Source organism: Bos indicus, chromosome 21 (assembly GCF_029378745.1).
Source record: "Bos indicus isolate NIAB-ARS_2022 breed Sahiwal x Tharparkar chromosome 21, NIAB-ARS_B.indTharparkar_mat_pri_1.0, whole genome shotgun sequence".
NCBI classification, from domain to species: domain Eukaryota; kingdom Metazoa; phylum Chordata; class Mammalia; order Artiodactyla; family Bovidae; genus Bos; species Bos indicus.
Genome location: NC_091780.1, coordinates 58,242,617 through 58,258,836, shown reverse-complemented (window position 1 = coordinate 58,258,836; position 16,220 = coordinate 58,242,617). Strand labels below are relative to the sequence as shown.

Here is a 16,220-nt window from a genome sequence, read left to right as displayed (position 1 = left end):
GTACTTGGTTTATTGACAAAAATGGCGTAATAGATTTAACTGATATACATACAGGGCTTTTCAACTGAAAGAGCTGCAATCCCTCATTAGGTCTGCTTGAGAGTTCAGAGTTTCATCTCCTAAGTCCTTAATGATATTATCATTTAACACCTGAAAACCTGTCGTGTACTACATTTGACCTTGCAAATATTGTACCAAAGAGGTAAAAGCTTTTTTGTCTTAAAGACTTTATCAAGTACTCAGAAAATGCAATGTCCTTTATCTCAGGCCTTAAATAAAAATATTCCCATAGAAATTAAATGCTCCCCTCTAGTTCTGGTCAGAAATTTTGAACACGGAAACAACTTCCCAAAATAAAACCAACATGGATACAAGCAACAGACACACATTCTCACATCGATTCAGTTTGACACGATTAATTTGGAACCCAATTCCCTCCATCTTTGGATCTGTGTCCTTTTTATCTACTCTGGGAAAAAATAAGGACAAAAGAAACACCTGAATCATTTAACAGAATTGGCTTTAAAGGTAAGTACCACAACTTATTCTCAAAGACTTAAAGATGACAAAGATTGGCTACATTCGAATCTCAGGAATAGTGACAAGAAATGAAACAGTCAAAACTAAGAGACTAAAACCAGAGGAACCAAATAAATGAACCAGATCAGCGATTGCATTGAAAGAATATATGCCTGTTACATAAAAAAAGATTGATGTTATTTAACCTAGAATAATTAAGCTAGAAATAACCTTAGAGACGGAACATTTTTTCTAAACCTCTCCTTCACAGTTAAAGAAGAATGAAATGATTTGTCCCTACCCTTTAAATAAATACCAAGCTAATTCACTAACAATTGCAATTTTCACACAGATTTTATAAACTCAACTTATAATTTTGTTTCCCTCAGTTGCCAAGGCTCACACATTTAACTAAGTGAGGATTCCAACGTGACTACAGGCTATGTTTTAGAGTACATTTCTAAGTAGAAACTAATAATCCAGGATGAAGAAACAAGTTGCCAGCTGTCACATGCTCAGTCACTCCTAAGTATAACCCCAAGGGCCTGATATATGTAGTACCTCTTCCAAAAGTACTATTTCTAAGAAGGATGGATATAGTGAGTTACACTCAGAAAGATACAGACCCAACTGCTACTCTTTTCTTTTTAAAGCCTCTGCTTAAGCTTAACTGTCAACATACTTCTAAAAAAAATACAACTTTACAATTCTAAGGCTGTATCCATGAGTACTTTGTCAACAGAGTTACACAGAATGAAAAAAGAGAACTAAATTAAATATTCTAAAACAGAATTAAATATTCTATTACTTGAACAGTATAATCAGTCTGCTCATTTTTAATAGCTATGTAATTTAGGCAGAAGTCAGACTCTATTTTAAAGACATGAAAATTACAATTCCACAGCTAAAATTAAACTCAAGTGTAAAACAAGTAAATGAGGCTCAAAGGTACATTTGTTTACCAATCGTTATTACAAAGCGACAACTTTAATACAATTGTTAAGTGCATAACAGTAAAAACTGATCTCTAGGAACTGAATGTGACCAACACAGGCATTATTATAGAATGAGAGTTGAGAGAAGGACAGAAGTAAACCAACACTTATTGAACACTAGGCATTATGCCAGCACCCTACCAATGCTCCAATCAATCATCTCAATTGTCACAGCAACCTTATGAGGCAGTATTATCACTGTTCTCACTTTGCAAACAGAAAGGTTAGGTGACTTGCCTAAGCTCATACAGCTAGTTGGGAGCACAGCTGTGATTTGAATCTATATCTGTTTGATTCCTAAACCCATAATCTTTTCAGATTATCTACTGAAACATAGGTTAATTAATCATGTATTTCTTTAAAAAAAATACTTTAGAAGGATTTTGATCATAAAAATCACAACCCAACTTCTTTTTTTTCTCTCTGTTACCACATCTGGATAACAAGCCTGCAGAAATAAGCTTATAAAAATGAAGCAGAATTCAAATTGAATCCATGTTATAATAGTACCTGGCACATGAGTTGGAAGCTTTTGCTTTTTTCATAGTGTTCTCATAAACTTTGACTCACTATGTCATCACAACACTCTTGTGAGGGAAAGCTGATACTACCATCACCCTGGAGACGAGGTTTAACTATATGAGCTGCCGATCTCACAGAGCAGATTACGGACAGAAGTGAGACTAAAGGATATCTAGATACCCTGACTCTATCCATTGTTCCTCCCAGCACACCCTGCTGCCTTCAGATGCAAAAGATAAGAATTTCTACGTCCCAGACAACATTTTTCTCCGTCTTTTTTTCTAAAGTTGCAAAAAATACTCTAATTTATATGTAGGAAATGTAGACTGTGCTTTGACTCGTTCTCTCTTCCTATTCTGTAAGATCAAACTATGTGCATAAAATAATTCTAAGGTATTATTGTCTTTTCATGTCTTTGATGTTCACCGTACTATTCATGCTAAGTGACTGAATTTTAATCAAAGCCCATGTATACAGCAGTGATTATAATCTTGAAAATCTACAAACCTAAAACAGCAAAAGCAATTTCCATTCATACATCATACAACACATAAAAATAATCTAGTATTAGGTAAGACTGAACTTACGTATAGCCATTGGTAGAAAAGATGTGCTAAGATATTCAATAATATCCTTGTGCAGAAACGGAGGAAAGGTAGCTAAGGTTGATATCATCGTGTAGGGCAAAGTACTCAGAATATCATCACTGAGAAAGGGGAGCAAACATGTAGTTGTATAAAAGATTGACTGTCCAAGGTCTGCAAAACAAAATCAAGTCATCAGTCATTGAATATCCTGCATTTAACAAAAAAGCTAACTTTACATTTTAAGCTTTTATGAAATGGTTTAAATTGCAAGCAACTATCACTCCCTTCTTTAAGAGTTCTGTATAGCACCTGCACAGTATTTGATAAATGATAGAATTAAAAAATATAAATACAGTTGACTTGTGAACAACACGGGTTTGAACTGTATTAGGTCCATTTTTGTACATGGATTTTTTTCAATAATTATATTATCTGTAGCTCAGATGGTAAAGAATCCACCTGCAATGTAGGAGACTTGGGTTTAAACTCTGGGTCGGGAAGATCCCCTGGAGGAGGGAATGGATACCAACTCCAGTATTCTCGCCTAAAGAATTCCATGAACAGAGGAGCCTGGAGGCCTACAATTCCATGGGGTCACAAAGAGTCAGACACAACTGAGCAGCTAACACTTTTGACTATTTTTTCATCTTCATTTTACAGATCTTTAAACTAAGTGTAGGAGGAAGTTTGTGGTCAATTAGAGATCACAACAAATGGAACCCAAAGAACTAGGATTTGAGTCTTGATTCTATCCAAACCGTTTCAGCTCCCTGCCCTTGGGTGAGTCATTTATCAAATCCATTGTTTTTGAGGCAGAGACAGCAGCAGAAATTCCTGATTTTTTACTGTTTGCGGGGCGAGGGCGAGGGAAGGTGGTTAGTGCCTCTAACTCCTTGAGTTATTCAAAGGTCACCCGTATCTATGACATGAGCTTTTCCTCAACACTTTATCCATCTTCAGTCATATTACTCCCTGATTTTATAAATCAAAAGCACTTTCACATGATAATGAATCCTGAAATCCCTCCAGCATTCTTACCTCCATTACATTTTATACAAGATAACTGTGGCACAAAGATGTTAAATTATTTTCTCATGGGAAGTTTCAGAAAACTCAAGGGCAAGGCTGGAAATAAAACCAGGCTATTTCTGCTCCATCAACTGAACAATCTTCCTACATCTGAAGTCTCAGGCAATGAGGTAATTGGCATCTTCCAGCACAGTGGCAGATTCAGCATACATCAACGAAAGGAAGCTGTAAACTGATACTGCCCGACCCTGTGCATTTAGTTACAAATATCACAGAAGGACGTGTCCCCTGGTAGTACTGTTTCTATCAACGTTTGTAAGTGATAGGAACAATACCTACCTCACTTCATTAGGATTGTTAGGAGGTTTAAATGAACAAAACGTAAAGTACCTAGCATAGCACACAATGTGTGCTCCACAAGTATCAGATATGAATATTGTTACTATTATTATTACCTGCACAAGGAGTAAAAATAGAAGACATTCAAAAATCATAACTATTTAGCTTTAGAACGCAAGTAGACCAAACCACATCACACTGAGTATATGAGTATATATTTTCAGATTTCTGCATCTCACGTCATCAGCCAAGTCTTGACAATGAAAACTTGGATCATTTTCGTATCCTTTATAAAAGAAATTATTAGATTTGTTTGTCTGGTAGCAGACTGAGCTTCTTAGTGCTATTTTGATGTTATTTCTGATCATCATTAGAATTAATTTGCCCCCTTGACTGACAGCAGAGAGACACAGTGCACACTGGGAGGTGAGGGTCAGTCGACCTTGGGCTCAAACCGATGAAACAGAAAAGTCACAAGTGTTTTACTAAGAAATGATTGCAGCTGTGCACAATAGACACCTCAGCTGCATTTTAGTCTAGGTACAGAACACTGGCACGGAAAGGAGCCTGAAGCCCCCCGGAGTAATTTTCATATGAGGAGGCTGAGGCCTGAAAATGGAAGTGTTTGCCCAAGATCACGTGAGAGTAAGCAGCTGAACCACAACAAAAACGCAGTTCTGCTGGGTACACTGCACTGCCCCACGCGAGGACACAGCCTCCAGCCCTGAAGGCAAGGCTTCTCCAACTCAGTGCATAGAAAAGTCACCCAGAGAGCTACTTAAAAATTCAGATCCTCAGGACCCACCCCTCAGTCATTCTTGTTCAAAAGTTACAGCTCGGGAACCAGAATTCCCTGCTTCCAGCTTCCTTGGAAATTCTGATGCTGTTCACATCAACCAAAGCAGTGTTGTACTGTTTTATGAACCTCCCTGGTGCCTGGAAAATCCCATGGACAGAGGAGCCTGGAAGGCTGCAGTCCATGGGGTCGCTAGGAGTCGGACACGACTGAGCGACTTCACTTTCATTTTTCACTTTCATGCATTGGAGAAGGAAATGGCAACCCACTCCAGTGTTCTTGCCTGGAGAATCCCAGGGACGGGGGAGCTTGGTGGGCTGCCATCTCTGGGGTCACACAGAGTCGGACACGACTGAAGTGACTTAGCAGCTGGTGACTCAGATGGTAAAGTGTCTTGCTTACAATGTGGGAGACCTGGGTTCGATCCTTGGGTTGGGAAGATCCTCTGGAGAAGGAAATGGCAACCCACTCCAGTACTCTTGCCTGGAAAATCCCATGGACAGAGGAGCGCTGTGGGCTACAGTCCACGGGGTCGCAAAGAGTCAGACACGACTGAGTGACTTCACTTTTTCTTTCTTTCTTTCTAAGGGATGGTCTAGTGAGTTTTTTCTACCTTCTAAGATTTGTTATGCAGAATAAGAACACAGCCCATAGATAATAGGAAAGAGGAAGGTCACAAAATAGCTGTGCATATAAGAGTAAAAATATAAATCATCTTCCCTGAAATTGTCACAATTTACACATGAATTGCCGTTAGATGGGCTGTAAGATACCAAACAGAATGCTTTTATCTCAGTCAACGATCCCTAACAAGAGGTCCACCCCAGGGTCAGAAAGGCAGTCACAAAGGAAAAGCACAGGCACGTCCATCACCGCAGTCAGCTCCAGGAACATTATATTCAGAGAGACATCACCTCTAAGTTCTCAGCTGGGGTAGGATCACAACAAAAGTGACTAGGCTTAAAACAGCAGCAAAATTGTACAATAAACAAACTCACAAGTTTCTACATTTTTGTATATTCACTGTAATATAGAATCGCAAATATAAAAAATTAATAATCATTATATCATCATTTTTCTAAAAGCAGGCTTTAAATGTTTGTTTAAGAACACATCTTACTAAATAAACCATTGAGAATTCTCTTAGGAAAGTTAGCCATAACTAAAAGACAAAATAACCCCCACCACCACCAACCCATTTCCCAAATTTCAACTTTTTGTGCAGTGAAACTTTGGTTATCATACCTCCATGGACCAAATTATCAATGCTTTTAAAGTTAAGACAACTGACGTATTAAAAGCTCATTTGCTGCAAAAAGAAATCCTTTTTTCTCCCACACAGTAAGTCCCCTACATACAAACTCTCACATTACGAATTTTCAAATATGCGAACGTGCCCCTGTATGCCAGCTGTGGTACTGAACTACTGTACTTTTCAAGGTACTGTTTAATAAGATTTAAAATGCTCTCTTTATATCTGTGTTTGCTTTTTATGTATTATCTATGTGAAAAGTATTATAAACCTATTACAGTACAGCACTATATAGCTATGACTGTGTTAGTTGGGTACCCAGGTTAACTCTGTTGGACTTATGAACACACTGGACTCACAAATGTGCTCTCAGAACATAACCCATTCATATGTAGAGGACTTACTATATTTAATACTTAAGCAGTAGATACTACTGAGCTCCTTTTTATGGGTTGGAAGAATCTGGTAAGCATGCAAGCTAATGAAATTGACGAAAGACTGCAGAAAGGGGAAGAGTTAAGCAAAGAAGCATGCTCTTGGGCTTCTGTCATAAAGCATCATTAATACATGTATAATATACACCATACACAGCATGCATATACTATACACAGCATACAGCACCACTATACACTGTACCATGTGGTCAACATTTTCTAAAAACCACTGATAGTTAAATTTGGAAAAGTTCCTAGAGATTTCTTCATATCTAGCCTCCTGGGTTAGGAGACAGGAAAAATGAGTCCCAGGGAGATTCTGTGATTTGCTCCCCAAAATTACAGAATTAGTTAGTAGACTTGACGTGTCCTTCAAGCTCCACCTCTTACATTTTTCTGGGGGTGGACTAGTTTTTAAAACAACCCCCAAACCATAATTTCAACCAGTCTCCCTGATAAGCAGGTCAGGGTGAATAAGAAAGTTCCTTTTATAGTTTTCCTCCTTTCTCAAGCCCATTGCCCCCAGTGTAGACCCACTTGGATAACATCCCTCTGCCTATAAAACAGCAAAAAATGATAGAACAAATGATAGAAAACATAATTAAGTTTCAGTGTAAGAAAGGCTTTAGCCACACAAAGACCTTTCAGGCAATGTATTATAGTAACTGCAAGGGTCTCCAGTATCCATAAGCGTACACGTATATTTTCAAAAGTTTTGATTAAATGCTCACCATGTTGGCCATGCTGTAGTAAAGGAACTAGATCCAGGAGAGTCACCAAAGTCACGTAGAGGCCTTGATAGTCCAAAGAAGGGTAGTCTGACAAGTGAGCATCACGACTTTGCAGGCCACGTTCAGAGGGTGCATCTCGCAGGACGCTGTAAAGGAGGGAGCGAGTAACAGTAGGGTTGATGGAACTGACCTGCGGTCTTAGAGATGGGGTGAGTGGGAATGGCACAGGAAAAAGACACATGGTCATGGGCACTGTCAAATTGGAGGCATCTTGGTTTTCCTTCTTCCCTGTGCGGGACAAAATGCTGTTGGGGGGACAAAGAAAAAAAAGAGACAACAAAGACACAAAGAACAGCACATTACATTGAAATGACACTCTAAAACAAATAATAAAACACCAGATATGTCCCACATAAGATGCAATTGCCACACCAGCAGCATCTACCAATCTAATACAGGTCACACAGCTTCATGCTCAGAGATACCAATAATTAAGATTTATTTTGTGGAAGTTGCATTGCATCTCATGTGTTATCTGGTTAGTAAGGAGCAAAAATATAAAAATGCATGTTTCAGTGCCAAACCCATGTTTTACAGTTTATTGATTTGATGAAGGAGGGGGTTTCCTGGAAGGAAAAATCATGGCTTTAATGAGTTAGGGCTTTTATTCCTAATTAAAAGGAGCTTTCAAAGCAAAGGAAGTTTTCAGCAAGACTGTCGTAATCAGGTAAGTAAAAACCTGCAAAATATAGGTATGGCACTTGCAGAAACATGTTTTAGCACAGAATAAACATGTGTGTTTATTAAGAAAGTCTTAAAAATCACATGTTTATTGCATCAAAATAATGTCTATATGTATATTATGATACTGTTTCATGACATTCTGTCAGTATCATTTGAGATAATGAAGTTTAAACAGGCATATGAATTTAGAAATAATACATATTTCTAAAATGTTAGCTAAACTACATTGGAAAAGCTATAAAATAATATAGAGTAGATGGTCCGTAGCATATGTTTGTGAACTAATGATAATGGTTATTTATGTGTGTTTTTTAAATTTTGCATGTTGGGGAGGAAACATTTTATTTTATGAATACGAACAGTGGTTTATTAAATAGTTACCTTCAAAATTCTAAAGACTAAGCAAGCAGTATCTGTCATATAGCTGCACATCATACAATAAGATCTTATATATTTCTGCTGCTACTTACGTTATTATTCAACAAAACTCACTAAAAACTAAAGGAAAGATAATTTACAAAGTTAAAAAAAGTTTAATGGGAATAAAAAGAAATTCTTTTAAAAAATTGGCTTTCTTTTAGCATTAATTTTTAAATAAAAACCTTTCAGGAAAAGCAATAAAGCAGAAAAGTTGTTAATTTAAACATAGAAGAAATGATTGCTTAGCCAAATGTTTAGGTTTTTTTAAATTAGGCTATACTTTTTAATCATTAAAGACAATAGCTATACATTGTAATGATAATATCTGCTGCACTTACAAAGTGCTTTGATAGAGTACACTTCTATGTTAATCAAAATAGATACCAATTTTAAAGTATTTCATTACATATTTTATACTTATTCTATGTGCATCAAACATTACTAAGTTCTTAGTTAATGCTATTACATTTACAGTTTTACAGTAGTGTGAAGAATTGGTTAGTGTCAAGCATGCTTGCTATTTCAAATTTACATTTATTTTTATTTACTCTTAGTGCAAAATATGTTACAATGTAAGAAAAATGACTACATGCTTTTTATTTTCCATGTGCCTAATTTACCTCGATTTCCTTTGTCTTCTGTTACCCAATGTCCAGGGGAAAAACAATTAATAATAATAAAAATAATTTCAGAATAGTTATGTTATAATTCTTAGCAATAAGTAGCTTAAGATTTAGAGTAATTTTTTTTTCATTTTTAAAGGGATTTAATATACCTTTTTTGTGTGTGATGTATTTTACTCTGTAGTCTTACACTTTACAATGGGATAATATCAACATTCCAGTTACCCCTGTCTGCCTACATCTACCATAAATACCATCAGATTTTCCATTAGATTTTATATTTTCGTCATAAAACTCAATTACTCCTAAAAGTACCACCTTTAAATGTTAAATTCTTGATAAACCCACTCATCAAAAATCTGTTTTAACACTATAGGATTTTTCCCACTGAAAATTTCCTTAAAATCACAATGGAAATAAGTCAGAAATATTATTTACCAAACTTCAACCCTAAATCAGCTTACTACCAGCATCCTTCCAAAATTACAAGATGTGGCTCTTACAGAAGTGGCATAAAAAAATAATATTTTGCCTTAGAGAATAAAATTAGTTGTACAGCATACATTAATGCTTTACTTCAAATTAAGTACCTTGTTCTCATCAAACTTTTCCTTGGTAGGGGAAATATAACACATTATTTTTTTCAAATGTACAGTAGTATTTTTCCAAAGTTTGATATAATTTAACAAACACTAGTCACATCAACTTTGGATGTTCTACATTGATATTTTTCCCTTCCTGTATATGCATGGTTCCCAAATGAGAGCAGCACTAACTTCATAATATGCAGGGAGGGAAAAGGTCAGCACTGAAGCAGTCAATTTCTCTCTCACTGCCTTTAAATTTAATAAGTTGGTGAGGTTGAGAAAAAAATGGCTGAAGATGAGTTATCCATGAAACCAGTTTTAAATTACCATTCATGTTTCAATGTAAGGAAATGTTTTCATTTGTGGAAAAACTTAAGAAGGGCTTATGAATAAATGTACAATGCATTGTGATTTCATGATATTTTGTGAAGTCTACTCAGAAAAAAAAAAAAAAAAAAACTTATTTCCCCAACCAAACTGTCTAACTTGGAATGATAAAACCATCTTCCCCATCTGAGATTCTTTCCCAGAGGCCTGTACACCCAACCAAAAGAATATTAAGAATTAAGAATGCCCTGCTCAGAAGAGTTTGACCCAGCAGACAACTTTTCACCTTTCCTCTTCACTCATGAGATCCTCATTATCAAGCATATACTTCTAATATAAGAGAAACCAAGAGGAGAACTCTGTAGTTTGGGGAAAGACGTGAAGTTGCCCTGAGGTATTTATAGCACAAAAAATAAATAAATAAACTTTCTATGCCCAAGAATACTGGAGTGGGTAGCCTATCTCTTCTCCAGCAGATCTTCACGACCCAGGAATTGAACTGGGGTCTCCTGCATTGCAGGCGATTCTTTACCAACTGAGCGATCAGGGAGACCCAAACTTTCTATAAGACTATGAATTCTGACATTTGAATCAGATCTACTCACGGCACAAAATTTACTGGATCATGCTATGTATGCTCTAAAGCTACTCTGTGGATTATAAATCATTCATTTGAAGGTCTATATGTTGTTCCTCGGAGAAGGCAATGGCAACCCACTCCAGTACTCTTGCCTGGAAAAGCCCATGGACGGAGGAGCCTGGTAGGCTGCAGTCCATAGGGTTGCAATGAGTTGGACACGACTGAGCGACTTCACTTCCACTTTTCACTTTCATGCATTGGAGAAGGAAATGGCAACCCACTCCAGTGTTCTTGCCTGGAGAATCCCAGGGACGGGGGAGCCTGGTGGGCTGCCGTCTCTGGGGTCGCACAGAGTCGGACACGACTGAAGCAACTTAGCAGTAGCAGCAGTAGGATGTTGTTCCTAAACCATTAGATATTAGAATTCAGTTATGATTATTGAACTGAAACTAGAATCCCCTTTAAAGATTTTCTAAAGAGCTGACAGCAAGTAGATTGCCCCAAACATAATGATTTTTTTAAAGATGTGTGCGCTAGCAGTTTGAATGACACCAGAAGAATGATCTAGGGGAAGGAATTCTAAAAGAATATTTGAAATAGGAAGACAAGAAGGAAGCTTTTAAATGCTCTACCAGTCAAAAGGCAAGATCCCTATGGAAGACCTTAGATGTTTAAAATATGGTCCCAGAGGGCTTCTAATATAAAATAGGCAGATTCCTATGTAGTAATGAGGAGCATTAAAAGAGATGAAATTCAGCCACTTCTAAGGCTAAAAGCAAACAAAAAACTAAACTCTGAAGTTGTGTATAAATCGTGTGTCCATTTCCACACTTAGATCCCTACTGAATTAAAATGAGGACAACTCAGCACTCACACAAATCTTACCCAGGACCCCTGGTCACTGCTAGATTAAGTAAATGCTCTAGAAGAGTTCCCATGATGGATGAAACTTGGACTAAAGTCAATCCAATTCAACAAAAACTGATTCCCTTCTAAGAGGGAACATTGCTCCAGGCTCAAGGGCTAGCGAGCCGGGTAATATAGAGGAACTGCCTTCCGCTCCCCTACAGTTTGGGGAACCTCCATGAACTCTAATATGAGTTAAATTGTGAACTAAGTGGACCTATGTGGACTGTTCAACTGCTGATATAGTCAATTAGGGTCTGCACATTTCTCCACATATAATCTCTCCTCTCCTATGGATTAAACTAACTGAAGTTAAACATCTAGCCTAACCTCTGCCTTTGAAAATATATACAAAACTCTACTGAAATCACAGACAGTAATGTGCATGCATGAATATCAAAGGACTATTACTCTAAAAATGCAATTCTGATGCTGCTGAAACTGCAGGTGGCATATTTGAACTTCATTGAGAAAACCCAAATAGAAAAACAGAAGTTTACTGCAAGAATTCACCCTTAATGTTTTCTGCTTTCTTATAAAGAATCTGAATTCTAAAAGCAAGAAATATTAAATACTCTGAATATGTGTATTAAATATGTAAAATGCAAAGGAAATAAACTTCTTATTAAGTAGAGAACATTACTGTCAAAAAATCTTGGATACCAAATACTTAGACTGTCTTATTTGTCTTGAACTTTCTAATAGTATAAGAAAAATAAAGAATTTTATGCTTGTTACATATGATAATATGTATGATTATTATGGACATATAAACCAACAGTGAAAATGGTCATAAATTGGTCTAGTACACAGAATAACAGTTGTAAATTCTGTATCACTGGAAATATTGGGAAGTAAACAAAAGACATGAGAATTTTTTAAAAACTGAGGTCGTATGCAGGTCAAGAAGCAACAGAACCAGACATGGAACAACGGACTGGTTCCAAATTGGGAACAGAGTACTTGAAGGCTACATATTGTCACCCTGCTTATTTAACTTATATGCAGAGTACACCATGACAAATGCCGAACTAGATGAAGCACAAGCTGGAATCAAGATTGCCGGGAGAAATATCAACAACCTCAGATATGCACATGGAACCACCCTTATGGCAGAAAGCAAAGAGAAACTAAAGAGCCTTTTGATTAAGCTGAAAGACGAGAATGAAAAAGCTGGCTTAAAACTCAACATTCAAAAAACTAAGATCATGCATTTGGTCCCATCACTTCATGGCTAATAGGTGGTGAAACAATGGGAGCAGTGACCGACTTTATTTTCTTGGGCTTCAAAATCACTGCAAATGGTGCTTTCACCCATGAAATTAAAAGATGATGCTTGCTCCTTGGAAGAAAACCTATGAACAACCTAGACAGCACATTAAAAAGCAAAGACATTACTTTGCTGACAAAAGTCCATCTAGTCAAAGCTACGGTTTTTCCAGTAGTCATGTATGGATGTGAGAGTATGACCATGAAGAAGGCTCAGTGCTGAAGAATTGATGCTTTTGAACTGTGGTGTTGTTGGAAAAGACTCTTGAGAGACCCTTAGAAAGCAAGGAGATCCAACCAGTCCATCCTAAAGGAGATCAGTCCTGAATATTCATTGGAAGGACTGATGTTGAAGCTGAAACTCCAATACTTTGGCCACCTGATGCGAAGAACTGACTCCTTGGAAAAGACTCTGATGCTGGGAAAGATTGAAGGCAGGAGGAGAAGGGGACAACAGAGGATGAGATGGTTGGATGGCATCACCTACTCAATGGACATGAGTTTGAACAAGCTCCAGGAGTTGGTTATGTACAGGGAAACCATGGGGTCGCAAAGAGTCTGACACGACTCAGTCAGACACAACTGAGCGACTGAACTAACTGACTAACTGAGAAAGGCAAAGAGAAGGCAGAAAAGGCCTTGGGTTCAGCCCACAAGTTGAACCTGAAAGTGTTAAAGCCCAAGGAGTAACATGTTATACTCCTCAGTGTCTTCCCACTTCTTCCCATTTGCTGGGTGTGTGCCCTACAAGCTGTCAACTCTGATCTACCAGCCACAACAAATCTCTGAGTGGGAGGCAGAGCTAAAATCTCTGGCAACAGAAACACTGTCCACATCACCTCAGATATGGCTCATAACTTCCAAAAGGATGGTAAATCTTTGCACTACACACTTCCTTTCTTTCCTAGATCTCAAAGACAGCCCAAACTGTATTTTATGAATTCATAATGGATGCCAGAAGCAGCACAAGATATTAAGAAGAGGTGGCAAGAATACACAGAAGAACTCTACAAAAAAGATCTTCACGACCCAGATAATCACCATGGTGTGATCACTCACCTAGAGCTAGACATCCTGGAATGTGAAGTCAAGTGGGCCGTAGGAAGCATCACTATGAACAAAGCTAGTGGAGATGATGGAATTCCAGTGGAGCTATTTCAAATCCTGAAAGATGATGCTGTGAAAGTGCTGCACTCAATATGCCAGCAAATTTGGAAAACTGAGCAGTGGCTACAGGACTGGAAAAGGTCAGTTTTCATTCCAATCCCAAAGAAAGGCAATGCCAAAGAATGCTCAAACTACCGCACAATTGCACTCATCTCACATGCTAGTAAAGTAATGCTCAAAATTCTCCAAGCCAGGCTTCAGCAATATGTGAACTGTGAACTTCCTGATGTTCAAGCTGGTTTTAGAAAAGGCAGAGGAACCAGAGATCAAATTGCCAATATCCACTGGATCATTGAAAAAGCAAGAGAGTTCCAGAAAAATGTCTATTTCTGCTTTATTGACTATGCCAAAGCCTTTGACTGTGTGGATCACAATAAACTGTGGAAAATTCTTCAAGAGATGGGAATACCAGACCACCTGACCTGCCTCTTTAGAAACCTATATGCAGGTCAGGAAGCAACAGTTAGAACTGGACATTGAACAACAGATTGGTTCCAAATAGGAAAAGGAGAATGTCAAGGCTGTATATTGTCATCCTGCTTATTTAACTTATATGCAGAGTACATCAGAGAAGGCAATGGCACCCCACTCCAATACTCTTGCCTGGAGGATCCCATGGATGGAGGAACCTGGTAGGCTGCAGTCCATGAAGTAGCTGAGGGTCAGACACGACTGAGTGACTTCACTTTCACTTTTCACTTTCATGCACTGGAGAAGGAAATGGCAACCCACTCCAGTGTTCTTGCCTGGAGAATCCCAGGGACGGGGGAGCCTGGTGGGCTGCCGCCTATGGGGTCACACAGAGTCGGACATGACTGAAGTGACTTAGCAACAGCAGCAGAGTACATCATGAGAAACACTGGGCTGGAGGAAGCACAAGCTGGAATCAAGATTGCCGAGAGAAATATCAATAACCTCAGAAATGCAGATGACACCACCCTTATGGCAGAAAGCGAAGAATAATTAAAGAGCCTCTTGATAAAAGTGAAAGAGGAGAGTGAAAAAGTTGGCTTAAAGCTCAACATTCGGAAAACTAAGATCATGGCATCTGGTCCCATCACTTCATGGCAAATAGATGGGGAAATAGTGGACACAGTGGCTGACTTTATTTTTTTGGGCTCCAAAATCACTGCAGATGGTGACTGCAGCCATGAAATTAAAAGACGCTTACTCCTTGGAAGGAAAGTTATGACCAACCCAGATAGCATATTAAAAAGCAGAGACATTACTTTGCCAACAAAGGTCTGTCTAGTCAAGGCTATGGTTTTTCCAGTGGTCATGTACGGATGTGAGAGCTGGACTATAAAGAAGGCTTAGTGCCAAAGAATTGATGTTTTTGAACTGTGGTGTTGTTGGAGAAGACTCTTGAGAGTCCCTTGGACTGCAAGGAGATCCAACCAGTCCATCCTAAAGGAGATCAGTCCTGGGTGTTCACTGGAGGGACTGATGTTGAAGCTGAAACTCCAATACTTTGGCCACCTGATGCGAAGGGCTGACTCATTTGAAAAGACCTGATGCTGGGAAAGATTGAAGGCAGGAGGAGAAGGGGACAACAGAGGATGAGATGGTTGGATGGCATCACTGACTCAATCAACTTGGGTTTGGGTGGACTCCAGGACTTACTGATGGACAGGGAGGCCTGGCATGCTGTGGTTCATGGGGTCGCAAAGAGTCGGACACGACTGAGCAATTGAACTGAACTGAACTGAATGGATGCCAGCATTCCCAAAGGCCAAACCAAGTTTTTACTAAAGAAGTACCACTGGAATATGATAGCTAGCAATAATAAGGAGAAGAAGCATAGCGTAACTGTTCAAAGCGTATACTGTGGCTTAGGAGTCCCAGGGTCAAATCCTAGTTCCAGTGTTTGCCAGATATGTAACTTGGAGCAATTTATTTAACCACTATGTCATTATATGTAGAATGGCTATAATAGTATACTTCTTTCATAGAATTATTATGAGGGGTCATATGATTACTATTGTGTATTATAATATTGCTGTGATAATAATAGCTATATAAATACAGCTATAATAATAAGAGCTAATGGATTAGTACTACCATTTGCAGTGATTGTTGATGTTGTCTCCCTTTGAGGGACTCAGTTTTATTGAATCTTTTTCAATAGCCACTTGAACAAACTGTTTTAATACCAGTTTCACCATTAAAATGTTACTATCCATGATCATATTCTAATTATCCCTTACTCAAGAAAATAGAATCCTCATGTCTTGCAAAATGACTTCAATATGCTAAATTTCTTAATTTTTTGGCACCGTGACTAAGACCTAAGCAGCAAGCTTTGAAGTGCCAAATAGGATGTCACAGTTTCTTTGCAAATGGAATTCAGAATTTGCTTCCTACTGAAAAGTGTCTCTCACTTAGAGAGATTT

At 38.1% G+C, this 16,220-nt stretch overlaps 1 protein-coding gene across 10 annotated transcripts in view; it reads right to left on the bottom strand.

The window, feature by feature from the left end:
- Nucleotides 1-16,220, bottom strand: part of UNC79 (unc-79 homolog, NALCN channel complex subunit) — a 288,494-nt gene that overhangs the window by 220,573 nt on the left and 51,701 nt on the right. For 9 of the 10 annotated variants that reach the window (XM_070775592.1, XM_070775586.1, XM_070775587.1 and 6 more), the window contains exons 3-4: nt 7,205-7,509; nt 2,624-2,794 (exon numbers count right to left, since the gene is read on the bottom strand). In XM_070775592.1, the coding sequence (XP_070631693.1) occupies nt 2,624-2,794; nt 7,205-7,451 (418 nt within the window). In that variant the 5' untranslated portion in view covers nt 7,452-7,509. The remainder of the gene's footprint in view (nt 1-2,623; nt 2,795-7,204; nt 7,510-16,220) is intronic. The other variant, XM_070775591.1, reaches the window with a different exon arrangement.